The 26,623-nt window shown below is 39.5% G+C and overlaps 1 protein-coding gene across 2 annotated transcripts in view; it reads right to left on the minus strand.

Moving 5' to 3' along the window:
• LOC136871678 (rifampicin phosphotransferase) overlaps nt 1-26,000 on the minus strand; it is a 210,305-nt gene extending 184,305 nt beyond the window's left edge. Inside the window, exons 1-2 of one of the 2 annotated variants that reach the window (XM_067145175.2) lie at nt 25,855-26,000; nt 4,328-4,477 (exon numbers count right to left, since the gene is read on the minus strand). In XM_067145175.2, the coding sequence (XP_067001276.2) occupies nt 4,328-4,454 (127 nt within the window). In that variant the 5' untranslated portion in view covers nt 4,455-4,477; nt 25,855-26,000. Of the gene's footprint in view, nt 1-4,327; nt 4,478-25,273; nt 25,295-25,854 lie in introns of those variants that run through there. The other variant, XM_067145176.2, reaches the window with a different exon arrangement.
• Between the last annotated feature and the right edge of the window lie 623 nt (nt 26,001-26,623).

A 26,623-nucleotide genomic window follows, 5' to 3' on the forward strand; every position in this document is an offset into this window, starting at 1 on the left:
TACCCGCGATTAGTACCACTATATGCGGAACACCATGGGCTTATGTTGCCTGTGATTATTACCATTATGTGAGAAACACCACGGGTCTGGGCGTTGCCTGTGATTAGTAACCACTAAGTGTGAGGAACACCACAGGATACTTCGGGTCCCTGTGATTAGCACCATTATGTGAGGAACACTATGGGTTTGCGTTGCCTATGAGTGGCGCCATGATGTGTACCATGTACCATGATGTGTGGAACACCGTGAGTCTACATTACTTCTGATAGTACCACTACATGAGAAACACCATGGTTCTACTTTACTGGTGATAAGTACCATTATGAGGGGTGTTTGACCTGGCTATTGGACCCCTTTCAGCAACAAGCATCATCGATTCAGGATTGTGCTTTGGAAGCAGTCCTTTGGTCAGCATATACTATTGTTTCAAGATATATTCTGGGAAGGTAGGGCATTGTGGGTCGGATCCACTGATTGTTTTAAGTTGATAGTCATTGTTCATGAAGCCTCCGTGGCTCAGGCGGCAGTGTGCCGGCCTCTCACTGCTGAGTTCCGTGGTTCAAATCCCAGTTACTCCATGTGAGATTTGTGCCGGACAAAGCGGAGGTGGGACAGGTTTTTCTCCGGGTACTCTGGTTTTCCCTGTCGTCTTTCATTCCAGCAATACTCTCCACTATTGTTTCATTTCATCTGTGAGTCATTAATCATTGCTCCAGAGGAGTGTGACAGGCTTCGGCAGCTGGCACAATTCCTCTCCTCGTCGCTAGATGGAGGCGCCATTCATTCCATTCCTGACCCGGTCGAATGACTGGAAACAGGCTGTGGATTTTCATTTTCAGTCGTTGTTTATAGTCGTCTTTTTTGAATTCTAATGAGTGGATTGATTTTGGAATTACTTTTAACTTTCAGTATTATGAGTTGGATCTGTTGATTATTTTACATTCATGTGCATCCAGTAATTCTTCACCATCATGTTTTGAATTCTGGTCAGTGGATTAATTTTGGACTTTTAAATTGTCATTACATTTCATCTCATTTTGTGCCATTAGGGGCCAATGACCTAGAAGTTAGGCCTCTTTAAACAACAATATCATCATCAGTATAGAGAGACGGAAACATGAAAAGAAACATATAATAGGTACGCACAGTATGGGAAGAGGGTGCAGCAGAAAGAGTAGACAAGGACAAATGGCAATTTTCACATTTTCATACACTGCCATATTCAGATAGAAGGGCTCTCCTCTCATCAATCCACGTTCTTCTACATTGGCTATTTTCTTCTCAGTCTCTGATGAGTTCATTTCTGCTTCCCAGCCTCATTAGGAAAGTGGACACTCATGAGGAACCATCTTGACATATCTTGAGTCTAGATGTGGGAAGTATGCAAGAAAAAGAATGCTGGATACAGGAAAGTGGAAGAGATCAATACAGATGAATACAGGTGCTTCGTCAGGATAGCTGGCATCAAACTCAGCAGATCTTCAATCTTGATGGAGGAGGTGTAGGATAAGAAGAAAGTCAAATAGAGGTTTTGTCAGTGAAGCAGAAACAAATTTGTCAGGGTCTGAGAAGATATGGATTTTTTTAAATACAGTGGTTTGCGATTTAAAAAACTAAAACCAACCTCCTGTATTAATGGGCTGGCATGAAAGACAAGGTAATACAGATCATATGTGATGGAGACGATACAAAGGAATAAAACAAAGAAATTACAAAATTTTGAAAGGTATGCACTGAATATGTGGTGCCTCAGAAGTTAAAGGAACCTTGGAGAGCTATTTTAACTATTTTGTGAATGTCTTCCATGGGTAGCAGGAAACACTTCCATGACAAAAGATATAAACTTCATTATTATCCTTATTGTCAGCTAACTATTATATAAGATTGATTGAACCATGTGTCGACGAAGTGTCGAGGGATGGCGCCACGTACTCCCACCATTAGTACTATTACTTCAATCTCTTGGAGATGATATTTGGATTTGTAATAGGAGATTGTGAGATTTACCTCTTCTGGTAGGCCTTTGTGGTGTTTGAACCGTACAGTTGAGTCTATGATGAAGCCTTTAGGGGTGTGTTCTCTGAAAGCTATCACGTTGATATGGTAAGAAATGCCATTCATGGTCAATCCGTGAACTTCTTTGTGGACATTTAAGGCGTTTTTCCTGATCTGTCTGTCTGTTAGGTCATCAGCCCAGAGGCTGGTTGGATCCTCAAATAGTACCACCAAAGGCTATGCAGTTACAGGAAAACCACAAAAACCATAGCAGCACCAAAATGAGGCATACTAGGCAAGATGAGGAATGAGGTAGTTTGCCATTGCTCTCCTCACTGGGCCATATATGAGTGCTATTGATGAGGAAAATGTCCATCTATTTGTAGACAGTGTATGGAGACTGTCTTTGGTCTTTTGTGTTTTCATACTTGTCCTTGTATCCTCTTTCTGTTCTTCCTTCTTCTAATGCTGAACTGTAATTATGTTTATTCTACTATGTGTTACTTTTTGTATTTATTTATTTATTCTGACCCAGGAGATTCTAGGTTTGACAAATGACACACAGTAAAAATGTTGATGAAAGATGATTAATTTTTAGACAAATTGACTTTGAAGGGCGCTGGCTACACGATCAGAGGTTACAATTAATACATGTTACAATTAATCATGTTGAATGCTATGAAGTCCATATAAATTATATCAAAGAATCAAGACGAAGTATTTGATTATCGAGACGACTATCTCAACTTGCAGATTTTTCGACAGTTGCTATTTCTGTCACCATGTCATGAAAGATTTGGGAATAGTTCCATTCACACCAAAGAAGAGTCTATTAATCATAATATTTAAAAGGCTATAAGACTCAAGAAAGAAAGGGATGGTTGGTTAATAAATATTCTTAATTTTTTTATTGTCTACTTCTGAGACAGAAATCATTAAGCAAGAAACTCGTTATTTTCTCCTTCACATCTCCAATTCACTGGTAAGTCCTGTTTGATATGAACTCCATATAATTGTTCCAAATTCCAAGATTACTCTCACAGATGATAGATAACTCATTCCCTTGTCCTGAAAATGCTGTTCTTCAGCAATTTCTACAAAAATCACCAGCCAGACCCTTAAAGGAGCTTGTTATCACATGAGCTCCATACATGAACATTCTCTGTCCTAGTGTTAATATTTTAATGCACTACAATAAAATTTACTTCACTAATACCATGTAATTAATAACATTGGCAAACCAATTGCTGCAATAACAAAAAAATGTTAGTAATAACACAAAGACTAATGTTCATACTGATCCCTTAATAGCGCAGTGCACCAAACAGAAATTACGCTTGCTCTTATAATAAAGAAGGAAGTATAAATAACCACCTAATCGATACTTTATTAATGCCTCAGGCAAAATTGAATAAAATTAAAACTTACAGGACATGTTTCGACCACTTAGTGGTCCTCTTCAGCTGTATAAATAAAGAACTGAAAAGAAAAACATTGACAATAAGCACAAATAAAAGTTCTTTGGAGACTCCTTTGATAAAAATGGAGGTCATCAGAATAGGTCATCTTGCCTCTCATTCTTGTTTGGAAAAGATGTTTATTCTGCGCTGTCTAGAGGGTCTGTCTTTGAGCGCGACCTGGTGAAGTAACGATGTGCAGTATCACCACACATCGTTACTTCACTTAACGATGTATCACCACACATCGTTACTTCACCAGGTCGCGCTCAAAGACAGACCCTCTAGACAGCGCAGAATAAACATCTTTTCCAAACAAGAATGAGAGGCAAGATGACCTATTCTGATGACCTCCATTTTATCAAAGGAGTCTCCAAAGAACTTTTATTTGTGCTTATTGTCAATGTTTTTCTTTTCAGTTCTTTATTTATACAGCTGAAGAGGACCACTAAGTGGTCGAAACATGTCCTGTAAGTTTTAATTTTATTCAATTTTGCCTGAGGCATTAATAAAGTATCGATTAGGTGGTTATTTATACTTACTTGTTGATTAAACATCGATACGGTCATGAAATGGACAACTTGTAATGCTCTTATAATGACAAACTGTGACTAGTATTATGTGTACATTTGCTAGTATATTCTAAAGAGTATATAAGGAAAGGAATCAGGAAGACTGTTAATCATACAAATAAGAGCAACAATAAAAAATGTAGTATATATTGAGCAATTCACCTCGAAGTATCAGATTCTGAGTTAAATTCTCAGTCATGTTATGCCATTCTATTTTGAAAGTAGGCAACTATATGACATAATCAGTATTATTAGAGGAAAGAAATTAAAACAGATAGTGGTAGGATCCTAAGTATTAGTTACCTGGTTTACTGTAGATTCCATGGATTTTGGGCTTCTGATCATACCTCCTTCTGAAGAAAAATATATACCCGATGATTGGAAGTGAAATAAGGATGACATTTTGAAACCAGTCCACGGATATTTCCATCACTGCAATGTTACTGTGGCTTTCTGTAAAGTAAAGAAGTTATTGGTATTAACAATCCTAGGAATAAAATACCTTGAAGATTGACAAAGGAAACTTAGCTGCTATCCAAATTCTCTTTTATAGGCAAATTTTAGTCAACCTCTTCCAAAGATTAAAGATTAGAACACAAAATGGTAATATAACACTCCTGCCAATAGTACCTTTGCAAAGTGCCTTATCTGGAGATCCAAGAAAGCAAGCTACAAATATTCAAAAGTAACATGAAATCTGTCCTACTGTATGGATATGAGATCTGAAAAGCAACAACGTACCTGACCCACAAGCTACAGACATTCATTAACAGATTCCTGAGGAACATCCTGGGAAACTGGTGCCCAAATGCCATCTCTAATGCTAAACTCTGAGGAAGAACAAATCAGAAGCCTATAGAACTGAATAGAATGAGAAAATGGTCATGGGTGGGATGTGTGTTGCAGCAGCCAGATGACCATACAGCAAAAGAGGCAATTGATTGAAACTCACAAGGAAAAAGAGGAAATATAGGCCTTGGATGACATGACAGGGGAAGGTCATCAACAAGATAATGCCTCGAATGAAATCAAAAGCCCTAGCTAGGAACAGAACAAAATTTTGCTTGCTCATTTGTTACAGTTTTATCCTTCTCATAAGAAATGAAAGCAGTCAGTCATAATATTAAATATAACCATGTTTTAATGTAGGCCTTGTCTTGGGTCAGATTCTATCACATTCAGTCAATACACCAGATGTCCAACTCGTTGGCTGAATGGTCAGCGTACTGGCCTTCGGTTCAGAGGGCCCGGGTTCGATTCCCGGCCAGGTCGGGGATTTTAACCTTAACTGGTTCATTCCAATGGCTCGGAGACTGGGTGTGCGTGGCATATTCAACATTAGAAATCATCCTAGGTAGGGCCCTCATCTTCATCTTCACAGACATGCAGGTCACCTAATAGGCTGTCTACTAGAAAAAGACCTGCACCAGGCCTCTCCGGAGGCCATACGTCATTAATTAATACACCAGATAAATTCAAACAGACTGATGTATATAAAATCACCTGTAAAAAAGAACTGCAGATGTTTTTACAATGGACAAACCAGAAGAGGATATGACATCAGATATGAAGAACACCTGCCAGCACTTTGGCTACCTAAGGATGAAAAATCAGTAGTTGTTGTAGATCAGCATGACACAGGACATGAAGTATGAAATATCAGGAGCAGTTCTTGACAGAGGCATGGAAGGCCGGGCCTCCTTTACTTGTATTTTAGAAGCATTCAGATTTTCCTCTGAAACAACTGAGGACCTAAATTATTTCCTATCAGAAGTTCATGGCCAAATATTATACCCTTTTGTTTGGATTCCTCCCATATAGCTGATAATAAAGAAATATTTTTCATATGTACAGAGCCTCCGTGGCTCAGGCAGCAGCGCGCCGGCCTCTCACCGCTGGGTTCTGTGGTTCAAATCCCGGTCACTCCATGTGAGATTTGAGCTGGACAAAGTGGAGGTGGGACAGGATTTTCTCCGGGTACTCCAGTTTTCCCTGTCATAATTCATTCCAGCAACACTCTCCAATATCATTTCATTTCATCTGTCATTCATTAATGATTGCCCCAGAGGAGTGCGACAGGCTTCGGCAGCTGGCACAATTCCTATCCTCGCTGCTAGATGGAGGCTTCATTCATTCCATTCCTGACCCGGTCGAATGACTGGAAACAGGCTGTGGATTTTCATTTCATTTTTCATATGTACAATGCAAGATGTATGGCAATGATTTGTATGGGAATGATTATTTGATGTAATTTAACGTAGTATATAGGCTGGTACGTACACTGGTTGATGGTGTAAAGCATCTAACAGTGAGACTTTTTTTTAAAATTTGCTTTACGTCGCACCAATACAGATAGGTCTTACGGCGACAATGGGACAGGAAAGGGCTAGGAGCTGGAAGGAAGTGATCATGGCCTTAATGAAGGTACAGCCCCAGCATGTGCCTGGTGTGAAAATGGAAAACCATGGAAAACCATCTTCAGGGTTGCCGACATTGGGATTCAAACCCACTATCTTCCAAATGCAAGCCTACAGTGTGTGCCCCAAACCACATGGCCTCTCGCTTGGTGAGACCATATTGACTGTGTAGGCATGCAGCCAGGTATGGCCAGGCTACTCGAGATAATGAGCGTGACATCATCGTTGCCATGGTAACCAGTAAAGCTCCTATGCTGGCAGTCAAATTCAGCAGAGAGCACTCTCATTCTGGCCTCACAGGTCAAGAGCTGCTTGTACGGTTTTTTCATAGCGTAAGCGCGTAAGTTTGTGTGGTAAACAGTGGCATTATCATTAGGTGTTAGCATGCACTTAAACTCTAATTTAGTGGAACTAATATGTATGTGCACTTAATTCCATTATCCCTGGCCTCCCCATCACATGAAATCATGAGCCTCCACTGTCAAATATATAGAATTCTCTCAGTATTTTACACCAATGTCCAAAAGGGATAAAACTAAACATTTTAGAAACTCTAGACATTTTTAGACATCAATGAATATTTAAAAACAATATTAAGCTTTACTTATTTTGAAAATTACAGAATGAATATCAGTGTGAGAAAGAACAAGACCATGGTGTTGACTAGCGGAAAAAGGGACAAAACCTTGAATTTGTGGAGAGCTTCTTCAGGTATTTGAGAAATAAACTGATGCAGGATGCAATGGGGATCAGTAAAAGGATTCAAAATAGAACTGCATTTTACCAAAGTGTGAGAAACCTGGTGTGGAAGAAGAAAGTACCAATGAAGTGTAAAGAGGTGATGTATATATAAAATGTACTACTGCAGAATACTGGCATGTGCAGCAGAGACCTGAACACTTAAAAAAAAGGCAGAAGAGTAAAATCAAAGCTACTGAAATAAAATTTTGTTGAAGTATGATAGGGAAGACAAGAAAGGACAGAGTAAGAAATGAGGACATCAGGAAGGAAATTAGAGTGGAAAAGCTTTACAACAGAATGAAGAGGGATAAACAGATGGTTTGGACATTATTGCAGTAGATATTAAAATATCAATAGGTGAAACCTTCATAATAAATTCCTCTAAATTAAATTTTTGAGCTACATGTTTAATGTCGCACTAACACATCTTAAGTTTTCACTGATGGAAGGATGGGAAAGGGCTAGGATTGGGAAGGTAGCAACCATGGCCTTAATTAAGGTACAGCTCCAGAATTTGCCTGGTGTGAAAATGGGAAAACACGGAAAACCATCTTCAGGGCTGCCGATGGTGAGATTCAAACCCACTATCTCCCGAATGTAAGTTCACAGCTGCATAACCATAACTGCATGGCCAACTCTCTCGGTGTTAAATTTTTTAATATGGTTTAGACATGTTAAGCCAGCTCCGTGGTGTAGGGGTAGAATGCCTGTCTCTTACCCGGAGGCCCTAGGTTCAATTCCCGATCAGGCCAGGGATTATTACCTGGATCTGAGGGCTGCTTCGAGGTCCACTCAGCCTACGTGATTACAATTGAGGAGCCATCTGACGGTGTGATGGCAGCCCTGGTCTAGAAAGCCAAGAATAATGGCCGAGGGGATCCGTCGTGCTGACCACATGACACCTCGTAATCTGTAACCCTTCGAGCTGAGCAGTGGTCGCTTGGTAGGCCAAGACCCTTCAGGGCTGTTGCACCATGGGGTTTGGTTTAGACATGTTAAGAGGATGGAAGAGGGCAGGATGCCAAAGCAGATGATGGAGAGCCAGATAGAATGAGGGAGGGCAAGAGGTGGTTAAAAATGATCAAGAATAGTATAATTACAAGAAACCTTTAAAAATGATCAAGAATAGTATAATTACAAGAAACCTGGTTTGAAACATAGTGATTGCATAAACATCCTAACCTGGCGGGAGTTGGATAAGGGAAATGGAAAGGGGTAGTTTCTGAAGAAAACATTATATTTACACTGACTGACAGAGCAAATGCAACACCAAGAAGGAGTGGTCAGAACTTTATGCCAATTGCAGGGTAGACTGACGTCACTGAGGTATGCTCATGATGTGAAATGCGCCGCTGTGCTGCGCACGTAGCGAACGATAAATGGGACACGGCGTTGGCGAATGGCCCACTTCGTACCGTGATTTCTCAGCCCACAGTCATTGTAGAACGTGTTGTCGTGTGCCACAGGACACGTGTATAGCTAAGAATGCCAGGCCACCATCAACGGAGGCATTTCCAGCAGACAGACGACTTTACAAGGGGTATGGTGATCGGGCTGAGAAGGGCAGGTTGGTCGCTTCGTCAAATCGCAGCTGATACCCATAGGGATGTGTCCACGGTGCAGCGCCTGTGGCGAAGATGGTTGGTGCAGGGACATGTGGCACGTGCGAGGGGTCCAGGCGCAGCCCGAGTGACGTCAGCACGCGAGGATCGGCGCATCCGCCGCCAAGCGGTGGCAGCCCCGCATGCCACGTCAACCGCCATTCTTCAGCATGTGCAAGACACCCTGGCTGTTCCAATATCGACCAGAACAATTTCCCGTCGATTGGTTGAAGGAGGCCTGCACTCCCGGCGTCCGCTCAGAAGACTACCATTGACTCCACAGCATAGACGTGCACGCCTGGCATGGTGCCGGGCTAGAGCGACTTGGATGAGGGAATGGCGGAACGTCGTGTTCTCCGATGAGTCACGCTTCTGTTCTGTCAGTGATAGTCACCGCAGATGAGTGTGGCGTCGGCGTGGAGAAAGGTCAAATCCGGCAGTAACTGTGGAGCGCCCTACCGCTAGACAACGCGGCATCATGGTTTGGGGCGCTATTGCGTATGATTCCACGTCACCTCTAGTGCGTATTCTAGGCACGTTAAATGCCCACCGCTACGTGCAGCATGTGCTGCGGCCGGTGGCACTCCCGTACCTTCAGGGGCTGCCCAATGCTCTGTTTCAGCAGGATAATGCCCGCCCACACACTGCTCGCATCTCCCAACAGGCTCTACGAGGTGTACAGATGCTTCCGTGGCCAGCGTACTCTCCGTCACCAATCGAACACGTGTGGGATCTCATTGGACGCCGTTTGCAAACTCTGCCCCAGCCTCGTACGGACGACCAACTGTGGCAAATGGTTGACAGAGAATGGAGAACCATCCTTCAGGACACCATCCGCACTCTTATTGACTCTGTACCTCGACGTGTTTCTGCGTGCATCGCCACTCGCGGTGGTCCTACATCCTACTGAGTCGATGCCGTGCGCATTGTGTAACCTGCATATCGGTTTGAAATAAACATCAATTATTCGTCCATGCCATCTCTGTTTTTTCCCCAACTTTCATCCCTTTCGAACCACTCCTTCTTGGTGTTGCATTTGCTCTGTCAGTCAGTGTATATTCCATTTTAGCTGGCTGAAACTAGGAATTTTTTTTAAAAAAAGCAACTTGTACAATCCCTGTTTTCTTATCAGCTAACTTTTTCCTTTATTTTCTTCAATTATTAAAAAAATCATTAGCAGAAATACGCACAAAATGTCGTTCGTCGCAACTAACCGATTTGTATTGTGCCGCAGCAAGTAGTGGAGACTTTGCATGTGCTGTGAGGAAGGGTAGCAGGGCTATTTTTTTTCTTTACCAAGATCATGGACACTGAGGTATGATTCACCCGCTTGCCGCGTGCATTCGTCAGTCTGGCAGTCTCTTCAGTGTCTGTTAGTTTCTTAGTGTGTAGTCAAATACTGAATGATTTTTAATTGTATAATGATGCTGTACTTCTATTTAATTGTAATGCGTGTGTAATATTGTTCCTGTGAAGAAAGTTTTATTGTATAGTGTACCGGGCGGTACACCTCCATGCCGCTAATTCAAACTTTGCACCAGTTGAAACTCCCCTACTGGAGGAAGTCTGAACTTTATCTACTGTATTAATTTTCAAGTTTCTCAGAAGATGTCACTACTTGGAAATTTTGAAGTTTCTGAACTGGGTCGTTTTCGACGTATTTTTGTTTTTCGTGTAGTAAGAAGTGTGAACATTCTCTTCTAGAGGACACTACTGAAGAACTACAATGGTGCACCCTAGTGCGAAGTGAAAGAACTATGTTTTTGGAGAAATTTTGAATTCATAAGTTTGTTCTTTGTTAAATTTTTTTCAGTCATTGTTTAAGTTGGCAATATTAACCCTTTCTTTCCCCTTGTTTTGAATTTAGCCAGTCCCGAATTTCTTGAATTAATTTTCCACCAATTATGTGTTTCTTCTTCATATTGTGTAGGGGTTTTCTTGGTTATCCAATAAAATGATTGTGGGCGGGTGTTGTCATTCCTGAAACGCCTCGAACTTTCCACGAGAGTATATAAACTGCTGATTTTCGGGTCCCTGCGCCACTTCAGTACCAACTTTCGAAGTGTAAAGTACGTAGCAGGGGGCGGGAAGTGCCTCTTTCTTCGGGCAGCAGTACAACAACAAGGTAATGGCCGTTTAATAACTTCTTTTCTTGCTAGCTCAGCAGTTTAACTCTCGGGGCAGGTCCGAAGCCTTTCACCATGTAACTTTCCTCTAAAATGTAAAGACACTTAGTTTCAATTCTATATTTTTAAACTAAAAATTTGGGATAGAGAGTGCTTAACCCTCTCGAGCTCCCACTCATATTGCATTGAGGTGAACTTATTTTTTTCTCAACCGTTTCTTCCTTAACGTAATGTAAATTGTTTCACTCTAAAGTCACCTCTTTAGTATGGGATTAGCCCTTGCATTAGCGGCCTAGAGCCAGATTAGGTTTTAAACAAAATGTATTAGGAGTGCAGATCGCCTCCTCTCAAATTGGTATTTTAGAGGCCATGTAATTAACCTTTTCTCACTTAATAGGGCCTCAGTAGGTTGGGTATTTTACCCCTGTGTTTATGTCCTTAGAGGACAGCTTGAAGGTGGAATTTGGTGTGGCCTTTGACAGGCTTAAATTTTGAGAGCGAGTTGCTCTTTCTTGAAAATTTTGTTTTCTGCGCGCCTCAAGGAGGCTTTACTGTGTAATTTGGAGCAAGTGCTCCTGGGTATGAATGGGGTTTTCTGCCCCTCTGTTGAAACTTGTGTTGGGGTAAAACTGGGCTAATTGCTCAAGAATTGTGAGTTCGGGGCTCGAAGCCCAAATCCTGTAAATACTGTGATTGTACCTTTGTTGTCTTGCTACTCTGTACCTGCCATGCTTGTTATTTCTTGATTTTGCAAAGAAAATATAACCTGGTTAAATTTTAAATTAACTTTAATCTCGTAGCCTGAGACCTGTTCACCCCCGCACCTTCTTTCATCTCTGCTGTTCCACAGATACCTCGGAACATATAGTATTGAATCAAAATCTCAAAAAAACTACTATTACCACACTCTAGTTCGTAAACTGTCAACCTCTACCTTTCTTTTGAAATTCGCTTAGGAAACATCAAAAAACTTACCATTTTGTTGCTTTATTTTTCAGTTTTGATGTATAAACCCCCCTCCCCCCACTGCTATATCCCATAAATACATGTACTTTTTGTCACCTGCACATTCCCCCCCACCTTCTAATTCTCAATCACCGCTACTGGAAATGGATGATGATTAAGCTCTAGCAGTAACTGTATATTTATGAGATGACACACATCTGTAGTTCACCCAACATAAATATAATAAATTCACAATGCACAAAACTCCTACTCTGAAATGCAATAGTACTGTATAATATTCTCTGTGGAGCCTCCATGGCTCAGACAGTAGTCCACTGGCCTCTCACCGCTGGATACCATGGTTCAAATCCAGGTCACTCCATGTGAGATTTGTGCTGGACAAAGCGGCGGCAGGACAGGTTTTTCTCCGGGTACTCTGGTTTTGCCTATCATTCCAGCAACACTCTCCTTTCACACTTCATTTCACCTGTCAGTCATTTATTATTATTATTATTAGAAAGGGCACCCGAATGGGCATTAGGGTTTACAATATTCACTTATCGACATGGTTCTCTTGTTGCAAGTCTTGATGTGATACCTGTCACACTTTTTGCCATATAAAACACATATACAGTTAACATCTGGATTATGAAAAGACTTCACTGTACATATCTTGTGGTGAAAACCATGAATGGAAAGTTGAGTTATGATATGTCTTTGATCTTGATTTTCTTTGGTCCAGTTTCTCACCAACATGGCATCTGAGGTATAGAAGTCGGGGTCGATTTCCTGTTTCTTTTTTTCCCTTCTGCGTAGGAGTTCATTGTAAGCTCCAGTAGATGGCAGATGGAGCCTCATTCTGAGGTCCTGAATGTAAAAAGTTTCTTTGGCCAATTCATATACTAGACGTGATGGGGCCGATTTTCCAACTCGTAAAGTACATTTAAGAAAGCGTGCTTTTACTTTCTCTATCCTTTCAAGATCTCTGAGTTTGAGATGGTCCCAAATTAGTTCCAATCCGTAAGACAAGACAGGTGATATTACTGTGTGGAATAACATTATTGCAGTGGATAAAGATAGTGCTGCGAGATTTTTTATCTTGTAGATGGCCCTTGTCGCTGCCGCAGTTCTTTCTTCTATGTGGTAATTAAAAGACAGAGCTGTACTTGAATTTGCTGACTACTGTTAGTTCGTTGTTACAGAGGGTAAGAGTGTCTTTTGTAGAAAGTCTCCCTCCTTTTCTGAAGGTCATTTGCATCGTCTTCTGAAGATTGATCATGAGGTGGTTTTCGTTAGCCCACTTTTCTAACTCAAGTAAGGAGGCTTGTAAGCTGTCTTTGTTTGATGATCCTAGTACCATGTCATCTGCGTAGAGGATGACTGACGTATCGGGTGAAGAATTTACTATATTCGTGATGTCTGCAGTGATGATGTTGAACAGTAAAGGACTCATCGGGTCACCCTGCAGTATTCCATTCGTTTGTCTGATCGGGTCCGAGGAGTCGACTCCATCTTCGATCTCTATGTAGTTCACTATCAAGATGTTGTTTAGCAACTTAAAAAGGGGATGATCTTCGTTGATCATGTTTTTGATCTTGGTTAGGAGAATTTCTCGATTTACGGAGTCGAAAGCCTTCGTGAAATCCACGAAAACTGCATACTATTTTCCTTTCGGTAGTCTTAATGCTTCTATTTCCTGTAGCAGGTATTTTACAGCATGAATTGTGCTTCTTCTGGGCATAAATCCGAATTGGCATTCTGGGATTCTTGCAGAATCTTGCAATTTCTTTGTAAGGATCTTCATAAATATTTTGAGGATGTTGTTCTCCAATGCAATGCCTCTATAAGAATTGGGATCATTTGTCTGTCCTTTACCCTTGTATAGGATTTTCACTGATGACCTTCTCCATTCCTCAGGAATAGTTCCAGATCTTAGACAGGCATTGAATAAGTTCGTCCAGAAAGGCAATAACATTTCTTGAGTTTCTTTGAGATGTTCTGTATGGATACCATCTGGGCCGGGAGCTCTCTTGACTTTCGACTGATACACCATTTCTCTGACTTCATCGGGAGTAACTTGGATTATTTTTCCGTCTTGAATTGTGTTGATTGCAGGGAACGCCTGGGTTTTGTTTTCCAGATTCAGGACGCCTTTGAAGTGTTCTTACCATTTATCCATAGGGATTTCTTGAGGTCTTGATACGATATTTTTTCGAAGGACTATAAATGGGTCATGTTTTGCTGTTGTGGCTAGTTTTTTTGCTTCGGCTTCCAAATATTTAGATCTCTTGGAATGTAGGAGTTGTTTGTACTCTCTTCTGCCTTGTGCATAGAGATGAAGGTGATTGTCTGAGCCATCAGTACGGGCATTCTGTAGCTGTTCTAGAGTTTTCTTTCATTTGAGGTAACACTCTTCGTCGAACCAGGGTTGAGCTGTTCGTTTTCTGATTGGTAGTGATGCCTTATGTAGTTGGTCAGTTACAATTTCTAGTGCTTCATCTATGTGGCCTTCAGTAGCAAGCTGTTCTGCCTTAAGGATGTCTTCATGGTTGATAATCCTTGTATCTATTCTTCTGGAATACTTTATCTTGTTGTTGCTTGATGTTGAGGTATGTTGTGGGCTATGGAGAAAGATACCTGTTGCGATTGGTATATGTTTCCTTATTGGAGCTGCACCTGAGGTCCACGGTCCTTCTTGATTGTAGGCAATGTAGGCCTTTTCTTCTCTCTTATTTATTAGATTATAACCTTCTTCTGTTAGCATTTCAAGCACCAGCTTGGATTTTCGAAGCGGTTTATCAACACGACAGTTTAGGTCACCTGCTATGATAATGTTGGTGTTGTTTGTTTTTGATATAGCTGAGGAAAGTTTCTCTATGACGTCCCCTGTCGAACTTTCAGGGCTGATATAAACGCCAATTATGTTGATGTCAGTTTGTTTTTACTATTACCATATTGTCCTCTTTGTATATTTCTTTTAGTTTACCTATCGAGGGTTTCAGAAAGCATGATACTCCCCCTTCTGGTCTGCCTTCAGTTGGTTTTGCGAGAGCATGGATTCCATAAAAGTCTGGGATGTCTATCGGTTGGAGTAAGAAGGTCTCTGTAATTATCAGTGCATCTGCTCGATTTATCGATTCTTGTGGTATTAGTGAGAGTGCATTTTTCAGACCTTCTGCATTCCATAGTATTATCTTGAGAGCCTTGGTTTTACTCCAGGGATGCCCCGTCATTTCTTCTCCGTGAGAAATGAAAACGCCTCATTAGTATTCCTTTAGGCCAAAAGTGTGGGTCCGATGTTTCTTCCACGTAAGTGAAAGGAACGCCAATTTTGAAGGCTTTCTTTTCGCCAAGGGTCTTCAATTCTTCACACTTATTTGTCCTCCAATTCCATTTTTGATAAAGTACAACTTTATTTTGTCTGTGGTGACATTGTTCTTTAGTTTTCCTACGTATAACCACACCGTTTTGTCAGCTGCTTGTAGACCGTCCTCAGGTTCCTTCGTTCCAACTACTGCCTGTGTGCGGTGTTTTTTCCCTCTTCTGGATTGGGCCACAGTCCAGAGTTGATTGGCGTTTACCATTGGATCATTGTCAGGTTCATGAGGTTCTTGGGGCTTTTCCGGATTTATCACATCAATGTCGGTATGAGGGGTGATGATTGGTTCGAGTTGTCTGATTTCAGATGGACGATTCTTTTTGTTGTACGAGGGAGTTTTAGTGCTTCTCAAACATTCGGGTCGTTTGAGACGGTCATTTGACATTAAATCAGCGTTCGATTTTGAGTCTTCTATTAAAGTTTGGTTTGGGTTTAGCGAAGATTTTTCAGTTCCTCTCGGATCGTGCGTCTTATTATTTCCTGAATATTTGAATCGTTCTTCATCACGAGCTCTAATATAATGTCCATTTTCTGGGTTAGTTGTAGGATTGTATTTTCCATGGCACCTATTGTTTTTAGCTTGGGCTTGCATAAGTCACATAACCAGGTGAGTTTACATTTGTCTCTAATTAGCTGATCGAACTCGCCTTTGGTCATACAGCATTTCCAATGAGACCAGGAATTGCAACTTTCGCATTCAACTGAGCTGTCGTTATCGGAGAAGGGTTTGCGGCAAGTTTTGCACTCTTCCAAGTCCTTGGGCTGTTTCTTATTCGACATATTGTTTTCGGTTTTGTTATTTGCAGGCGAAAAGGCTTGTTATATGCTACGAGTTTCCCTTAGCTAGCACTAAACACTGACGATTACAAATTACAAGGATTATGGTGCAAATACAGGTATTTACGAGCACTAATCAAACATAAGACTCAATGGTTCACAATTAATTCGTAATTAATGACACTGGATCAGTTTGGGATCTGGTAGGCCGTGATTTCAAATAGTAACCGTTACTATCGATATACTTGTTTGAATCAGTAATGGCTCACGCAGTCGTTACTGCAAGGATATTTGCACTGAATCGTAGACATATATCACTTATTGCGAATAAATAAAATAATGCTTATAATTAATTTATACCCATATCTACAAAACTGAACACTTGAATAGGGTGTAATTCTCTTCTAGTTTCCAAATGGGCACTTTATCAGATGACAACACACACCCTCAGATCGGTGGATAAACACAAGGCACATTGAATTTATTGATGTAGGGCCTATTTATTTCTGGGAATTGAGAACGTCAGTATCACTTATACCGATCACAAAATTTTACACTGCTCTTGCACAATTATATTCCCGGATTGTAATTAACAAACTATATGCAACACTGAACACTATGGTAACACGACGGCGTGTCTTAATAAATTTAACCAAATAATTCGTACGATGACTGATCTTATGGATGGAATATCAATTCACTAATACGTAACTCGCACTGTGGTTATAATCGCAATATATTTTATCCATACACTGCCTTTAAAATACCACTTAATTAAGCAAATATGCGGAGCACTATTCAAAACTTCATACTGCCTGCTCTATACCCTATGCATTTATTACTGCCCCAAAGGAGTGCAACAGGCTTCGGCATCTGGCACATTTCCTATCCTCACTGCTAGATGGGGGCTTCATTCATTCCATTCCTGACCCGGTCAAATGACTGGAAACAGGCTGAGGATTTTCAATATTCTCTGTGTATCAAGTAGAGCGACAATATTATTCATCACCATTTCACCACCTGATGATGGAGCGAAGTCTCTGAAATGCATAGTGAAGTAAATAACTTAATAAATCTTGTGACTGGTAACAATCATTTCATAAAGTAGTCATAATATTCCTGGCTGACACAGAGGGATCATTGAGTTCCCAATTACTCAGATTTTTACTAGAAGAACTATAAATGTTAATGTTGTTTTTATTAATGCCTTGATGAAGACCTCTTATTGGCCCTATATGGAGTGCATCCAGACTAAAGGAACAAACTTCAGTTGGTAATTCCTGCCATAACAAGAAAAAAAATCCTGCATCTTCATATTCTCCTTCGCATTTTGATAATAAACTTTACCTTTCAGTAGAGGCTAATGGTAATGCGGTTTTGCACTTTACAAAATTGAGTACATCATCTCCACCTTCTTCTGATGCCTTCTCCATTCAACAAAGTATGGTGGTCATCCTGGTGATCATAGATTTGTTGTTTGTATGTCCAAATATACACAGAAGAATGCTACCATTTAGCTCAGCAGTAGCTATTGTACCCATCACTGACAGGTTACTTTTTGTACAATATAGTAGACAAAGGACATCTTCATTAATAATAATGTCATTGTAAAGTTACTGCTGTTAAAGCCAGAGAGGCCTGCCTTAGCTTCTACTTTTCCTGTCACATTTCCTATTGGTCTTTCTTGGTAACTTGCTTTCTTCCAGCTTGACCTAGGGAGTCCATTTTCTCCTCTTTTATGAATTCCTTTCTCCTTCATTCTTCAAGTGATAGCAAATACACTATAGACAATACTGGACACTTCCATATTCTCCCATACTAAACTGAGATATATGTTGACAGTGGCACACCTGGCGGCCCGACCTTCAACATCAGGCGGCAAGATTGGAACTACAAATGTTGCATGTTAAAATCGATAGAAAAATGAAAGTTAAATAATTATTTCTGCTTTGCTCTACTACAAAAGTTGAATATTTATACTGATAGAAATAATTAAACTCAACAATGATTTCATTTTGTCCAAATCCTTGGCTGAATAGTCAGCAATAATAGTTAAATATTTTTTTACTTTTATTTAACTATTATTGTAATTCACAGTCAATAGGACCAATAATCATGAAATTCTTATCTTTTGAATAGTCATTGTTGAGGCCTTCTGTTCAGAAGGTCCTGCATTCAATTCCAGGTGGGATCAGGGATTTTAATTACGTGTAATTAATTTTTCTTACTTATTGATGACATTGACAGCTTCATGTCTTGGTGCAAGAATTGCTCTTGGACACAGCCATAGATTTGCCATAGATTTGGATGGGCATTGCACACATGCACACATACAAACAGACAGACATCATGGACTGAAGGAAAATGGCTTCCTATTCCACGGACTTAAAATGGCATCTTGACTGATATATGTATTATTCCTTGTTTATTATCGTCTATCTTGTGTCCTATATATTTCTCCCAAATGTATACATGTACAACCCTTGTCCCCTTTCTCTATGCAGTGAGACGAATCTTTGTAGTGAGTTTTTACGACCGGATATCTTTCATGATGTCAACCTAATCAGATTAATTAATGAGATGAAATGAATGACATGATATATGATAATAAGAATGAAGAAGATGAAACCTGGTGCCGGCACATAGCCCACTCCTCTCGAATAGCTCAAGACTTCACGTCCCCATCCGACGGACGAATCACCATCAACAGTATCATATGCCCTCACACCATATAAGACCAAAAATGGCTTCCTATGCCATGGACGTAAAATGGCTCCTTGAATTGTGTTCTCTACCTACCTTATGAACGTTGCCTAGCGACAGTGACTCTATGCATATAATCGTGGTGACAGCACGTTGGATTGTCATATCCCAATACATATTTTCCAATGGTTTTTTGTTCATAACTCACCAACGAAAGCAAAAATGAAAATTCCAGCTTCGAGGTGCATTCGGACCCCTTTCCATCTACCTATGTTCAAAATTTCAGATCTCTGCATGCTGTGGATTTTGCTGGGCATCGTGCACAGACAGACAGACAAACACTTCCTTTTATTATTATAGATATATGCAAATATAGGTCCTAATGTTAATTCAGGCATTTTAGGCACTATAGGACCACAGTTTCTAACCTTATAAATACATTAAATGTGTAAATACAACTTTATCTCTCCAGAACAAAATAGGCCTTTCCCTAAAATCCGAGGTCTAGTGATTACATCCCTCCATATTGGGTTGGTGTCAGAAAGGGCATCCTGCCATAAAACAGGGCCAAATACACATATGTGTGACACAGCTCGCACCCGCGACCCCAAAGATGTTAGAAAAGTGGTAGAAGTAGAAGAATTTTTGTTTTATGCATTTTGTTTTAATTTTTTAATGTAATAAATAAGAGAAGAATACTTGTTGACATCTAAATGTTAAGCCTAATGTGATGGGTACACTAATATTTTACAATATTGGAATTTACTTACACTGTTTTGTATCGTGGAAAGCGGAAGAAAGGTTTCGATAGCTGAACAAGTTCAAAGTTATTGCAGCCAAAAACAGCACAAACCTAATGAGAAACATTTTTCAATACTTGTATGATTGTAATTCCAAAAACTTTTGTCACTGGAAATATTAAATTTTAACGAAAATCTTCTTCTTAACGCAAATCCAAGAAAAATTTCACACTACATCAGCTGATCAGTATTACTTCTACACTCAGTTTTAAGGCCGTCCCGCTAAGTGCACTGGCAATCAATGTCTTGCGATATCTCGCAAAGTGTCATGTATTCTCTATAGTGTATTTGGTGATAGTTTCTTCATATTCTCCTTCGCATTTCAATAGAAATCTTTAACTTTCAGTAGCGGCTAATGGTCATGCGGTTTTGCAACTTACAAAATTGATTGCAACATTGCACTTTCTTCTTCTTATGCCTTCTCCATTCGACGAAGTATGGCGGTCATCCTGGCGAACATAGATTTGTTGTTTGCTGCATGAAATAGAGAGTATGTATCTTGTTGGTACCAATTTTGCATGTTATGCAACCAAGAAATTCTTCTTCTGCCATGTCTGCATGTGGTTTGCATGTGCCATCAATTTCTGCTTGCAGAACAAGTTGCAAAAGTCTATACTTCTTGCCACTCATGATGTGTCCAAAGTACTTCAACTTCTGCTTCTTAACCTTCTTGGAGCCAGGAGCCGATCCGGTTGGCCGCTCACCATCAGCTGGAGGAGGCCAGAGCTCAGCCTCCACTCTACTACTGTAAAGTGCCAGGCTGTTTTTAGTGGAAATACATGTATTTTAAAATTCGCGTATATCTACCGGTGTATGGCAAATACCAGAAAGAAATTTTCTATATATCTACTACATAGAATAAACAACTGATTTAGAGAGATATAAAGAATCAAAAATGTTTTATTGTTGATATTATACTTTAAATGGAATAATATCAATAAGTTAATTTATTGAATTTACCACCTAATCAACAAAAATTTGTATCAATACAATACAATACAATACAATCAATACAAAAATTTGTATTGATTAGGTGGTAAATTCAATAAATTAACTTATTGATATTATTTCATTCAAGTATCATCAATACGGATCAAGAATGATATTTATCACATGTAATTATAATGTGATATTATAGTTGTCGATAATGTTTATTTTTAGGAAGAGAAAAATTATTTCGCACTTTCTCTCTCAATATCTACTTTGAAAAAATCATTTATGATACAAAAGAATATATGTAATGATGTATAATGTATTTCTAAATACAATTCAATAGAATAATTACTTTGAACGAGGAAAATAAAAACATAAAAAATAAAAATTCAAACTTATGTAACTAGTTAAAACAAGACAATTTTCTTACCTTACCTATGGCGCAATGGCCCTTTTTTGGGTCATGGCCTCCCCAAGTTGCTGTCCACCAAACTTATCGATCTATTAAATCCACCATTCTGAGGCATATTCTGGGGCTTCGCAACAGTTTGTTTTCCGGAGCGAGGTTGTTAGCCTTGCTCCAACCTCCAGCAATCCTGGAGGACCAATGTTTTCTGTTAGGGTTGCTGATTGGTCCCCATTTAAGCATCGGGAACTTGCTTTCCGCCCTTACATGACTTAGCCGTGTACCTTAACCCTAGACCGCGCGTGCCAATTTCTGTCACACTACCGGGCGTGCAGTTGACTTTGTCAACCAGTTACGTTTTCTGTCGTTTACAAGCTTCCAATCACATAAACATTTCATTTAACAGTGTTTTATCTTTTATTTCAATGTTATTCTCCAAATAAAATTAAAAACTTGTATTAGTGATTAATATAAATATACTTAAAATGGATGATCTTGAACACGTGAACTAATTCTGATAGGGACATGAATACGGCGTCTATTTAAAATGAGTTAAGCAGTAGATACATAATTAAATTTAAATAATGCTCATATTTTAATATTTGCACAATTATACAATAAAATGATCTGATATAATAGCAAAAAATTTACTGGATGAAAAAACTTTGTTGCCATGTCCAAGAAATCTTTCACACGTTATCGCCCGAGCAATGCATAATTTCACTGCGGTTTGCAAATTTAGCATCGCGCTCATGGCTGTAATTCACTTCCTCCCGCTTCCTAGAAATGTACAAATTAGTCCAGTATGATAGTTTATCGAACATCTCAGCATTTATCAACTGCACTAAACAGTCAATTTCTGTTGATACCTTCCTCATCTCCCCTTCCGGTCCTGGCTTTTACCCCCAATGTAGGTTTTGAAAAGTCCGCCGTGGACCGCAATGTTCATCCATCTCTCCCGAAGATAAATTCACTTTTGTTATCGTCTTCATAGATCTTACTGTCCGCTTCGGCCTCCTGTTCCGTATCACTGCTATGATCCTGATCCGATACGTTTATAATTTCCTCCTCCCCATCCAAAAAGTCTGAGGCAGAGTCCTCTATTTCATTCGACAACTGGCTCAAAATGTTAGGTATGTCTTTATCATTGCCAAAACAAGACCTAAAATAGAAATATACTACGTGTAATTGCACCTGACTTTGCCTAATTACCCGAAAAGTACAGGGGAAAGGACATTTTAAAGAAATACATTTTACTTACATAACCAGGCACGCGGTTGACTTTGTCAACCAGCATCGGGTTCCAAGAGTTTGCTCGAAATAATTACACACGTATCGCTTCCACTGTTGTCGAAACTTGACTGAACTGAAGATCAAGAGTGAGTGCAAAGGTATTAGTTGCAAAGTGGTGAAAGACTGACAGTTCTAGGAATTACGGCGTAAAATAGCGTGCTGGTTGACAAAAACAATAAGCGCGCCCGGTCTAGGGTTAAAGAATGTACCCATTGTCCATAGGCCACGGGGTGGACGTGCATGTATCGGACTTGGTAGGAATACATGGCATTTCCTGTGTTTTACTAGAGCAATTCCATCAGCAAGAAGTGTACCTGCAGGACCACATAATACCCCTTCAACCCCCAAGACAATTTTACTCATCGATAAAATTTGTGTGTATGTATCGATGTATGGCAAATACTGACAAGAAATTTTCTATGTGCAGACTACATAGTATAAAAAATAATTCTGAATTATTAAAAAAAAAAAAAAATAGTTGATATAGGTTTTGTTTTCCGGAAAAAACTTTTCTCGTTTTCGGTTCTAGTATCTATTTGAAAAGGAATTTAGAATACAACAGAATATATGTAATTAAAAAATCTATGGCACTTAAGTCCTGATTTGATTTGGCCTACCAAGCGACCGCTGTTCAGTTCAAAGACATGCAGTTTACGAGATGACGCAAGGTCAGTGAGACGAATCCTCTCGGTCATTATTCTTGGTTTTCTAGAACGGGGTCCCCCTCTCACCGTCAGATATCTTCTCAATTGCAATCACTAAGGGTTACGTAGGTTGAGTGGACCTCGAACCAACCCTCAGGCCCAGGTAAAAGTTCTTGACCTGGCCGGGAATCGAACCCATGACATCTGGGTGAGAGGCAGGCATGCTATACTTGGCCTTCAGGGACCGGCATTTATGTAATGTTAGAGGACTATAAGGTTTAGGAGAGAGAAAGCGAAAAGTAAATTAAAGTATAATTTGGGAGGAGAATCAGACGGAGAGGCAGAAGTTCCATGAAGGAGACAGGAATTTGAAGAATGTTTTCGGGTTCATTGGGAGAAATTTCCACAAAATGTTTTCCAGAGACATTATCATTATCATCTTCGTTATCAGTAGTTTCATTTACCACTATATTCACAGTAGCTTTAGTGCCGTTAGAAACAAATAAATGTCTCTTCCTTAGCTGCAGTGATTCCAGAGCATGTCCGGTATGATTTCGTTGCTACTCTCTGAACTAAATTCACTATCACTATCCAATAAATCATCCGCGTTAACTTCGCATTGTTCAAAATACTGCATTAATTTATCATCATCATCAATACCTGCTGAAAAAATATCACGTGAACCACTTGCCATTTTGCTGTCACAAATCCACTCACTGCAAGGAGCAATCTCGTACTGACCGGTTAGCAGTATTTGTAAACACAAGAAATGATGCTTGTGAAAGCTAGAACACCGTCTTAGAACTGCCAAAGCAAGGTCAAGCACACAATAACTTGTAGGCCCTTTACTATAGGTTGTCACAAAAGTATGTACGTCACTATAGATTGCCACAGTAACTTCCAACTGGATTTTTAAAGGCCGACCTGATCGGCTTTGGCAATTTAAAGGGCAGGTGCTTGCACTACGGCCTGGCTCCAAGAGGATTAATAGTCAGCAGAACTTCTGTCTGTGTACTCACGTGCTTCAAAACTTTGGTATTTGTAATCCTTTCCATCCATGAGATACAAAGCATTTATCTATGGAATCACTCGTTTGCACAAGTTTGAAGTTAGTGTCATGCTTCTATAGCATAAGAGAATGTTAAAAACATATAATATGACAACATGCGAAGCCTAAGCCCAATGGTGAGGTGTTTAGTGGTCACTAACGTCTTTAACTTGAAGGTGTTAGTTGTTCAACTCTAGAACCAACTTGTTGTGAGAACTCCCACTGAGAATTTAGAAGACATCTAAGGTATCTGTAGGCTTTAACATACACATAAAATAAATACAAATTTTTTTAATCCACCTTCTCAATACTTGACAATCATGCAATGTTTACAAAAACATTACAATGTGTTATTACAAGGTACTAGTTTCGGTCCTATAAGGACCATCATCAGCCTAGCCAAGATACATAAGTGTATACCATAGTCCTAAAACCGAATTATGCAGTGAGAATGAGAGATGAAAGAATGGACTGGGGATATGGTGGAATGATATACATATAAAATGGTGAAAATATGAACTGTTGTAGATGTAGCAAAGTTATGTTGAACAGTGACAAATAAAATCTTTTGGTATATGTCTCGTAAAATAACAATACTAAACAACAATTATCTCAAAATTGAATGAAATATGTAAATCTCTAGTTGACGAATAGTTCAAGGTTGCACATTTAAAAATTGGTTTATGTCGGATTTTAAACAATGTCCAATGTTTCTATTAAGTTCTAGAAGATATGAAGTTCAACATTGGCGCAAAGGGAATTATTTTGTCCAATAAATCCACAACAGAGGTTAAATGTTGACAAAACTGTTGCACATATCTTGTGGTAGATTGAAATCTTGTTGTGTTACAAAGGAGCAATCCAGTTCAATATGAACCAAATGAACCTTGCGCAATGTGAAACAAGCTTGCCGATTGAGTGCAACTAACAGAGATTGTGCTGCAATAGGACTTTCTGCCCCCAGTGAGGAAAGCAATGGCAAACTACCTCACTCCTCATCTTGCCCAGTACACCCCATTCTGGTGCCACCAAACAAGTGATTTTTTTGTTTTTTTTTGTTTTCTTGTAACTGTATAACCTTGGGTGGCAGTACCGGCGACTGGTGTGTATACATCAAAACAGAAAGAAAAAAAAGCTGCAAAATGGAAAGTTTTTTTAATGCTCTCTGATCGAATTTCGACAGAGAGGTAAATGTTGACAGTTTACCACCTTAAGTGCGGTTTTAATAGATTTTTGAGATTTTGATTCAATACCGGTACTATACAATAAAACTTTCACCAAAGGAACAATATTATACATGTATTACAATTAAATAGAAGTAAAGCATCATTATACAATTAAAAATCATTTTGTATTTGACTACACACTAAGAAACTAACCAGCACTAAAGAGTCTGCCAGACTGACGAATGTGCATGGCAAGCGGGTGAATCATACCTCAATGTCTATGGCCTTGGCAAAAAATATTCCCTGCTACCCTTCCTCACAGCACATGCAGAGTCTCCACTACTTGCAGTGGGGCTATACAAATCGGTTAGTCACGGCGGACAACATTTTGTGTTCATTTCTGCTAAGAATTTTGTTCTAAATTAAAGAAAATAAATGTAAGAATTAGCTGATAAGACAACAGGGCTTGTACATATTGCTTGTTTTAATAATTCCTGTAATTCCTAGTTCAGCCAGCTAAAATGGAATAAAAACATATTTTTTTCCAAGAAGTAGGGGGGCAACTGCCCCAATCACCAGCACTGTTTGGTGGTATTATTTGAGGATACAACCAGCCTCTGGGCTGCTGACCTAACAGTCAGACAGATCTTTCTATATATGGTATGATTAGGAGAAACTCAATTAGGCCCATTGGGTCTGGAAAAAGGGAAATGAAATGATGATGATAATGAATATTACCAACATACTGAACTAATTGTGGAACATCTGGAAATGATAATAATAATAATATCTATGATCATATTATATGTCCAACTTACTGACTGGAACAAAATCCTTAAAAACACATTAACCTCAAACATGAAATGACACCTGAAGTTCTGAGAGAGATGTCTATGCAGACTTTCTCTTGATGAAATTCAAGCTTATCAGACCTAACAGGTGGACAATCGTGACCATTTTTATCTTGATCTTATTCATTGGCACTTGACATTTATACACCTGCTCTGACTTATCACAATATAAGGCTTATCAGGAGCACGAGTCCAAAGTACAGATGTTAGAGAATGTCAGTCATCTATCTGTCTTAGAATGTGGTTACAGCAAATTATCAGTTATATTTGGTACCAAAGGTTGTCAAGGCAGAACTGTTCTATTTCCATGTGGAGTATGTAACTATGATTGAGCAAAACCAACAGGCTAACATTTTATGTCATTTGTGGCATTATTTGCTTTGGTCCACATCAGAGGGAATAAATTGGGAAGTTACACAATGATAATATTATTCCATTAAATAGGTAACTTTTAGTGTATGTATGTATTACACATGATTAATTTCATATTTGAGCCCATATTGTCAAAAAGTATTAACCACCTAGTTTGTGAAAATCTTTACAACAAATGTTCCATGTTTACAATACCATAAATCATCTTTGTTGATAAGACTGCATTAAAATATATTAGTGATATATTAGTGATCCATGTTTCGGCTGTAATGTCCACCTATGCAGTGCCTAATTACCAAACCAGATTCCTTCCAACGACACCAGCTCCACAAGCGGATTACTCAAGACTTAAGTTTCAATTCACGAGGCTGGCCCCACGATCTGCTCCAGAAGAGGA

The sequence above is a fragment of the Anabrus simplex genome, chromosome 4 (assembly GCF_040414725.1).
Source record: "Anabrus simplex isolate iqAnaSimp1 chromosome 4, ASM4041472v1, whole genome shotgun sequence".
In the NCBI taxonomy this organism is placed as follows: Eukaryota; Metazoa; Arthropoda; class Insecta; order Orthoptera; family Tettigoniidae; genus Anabrus; species Anabrus simplex.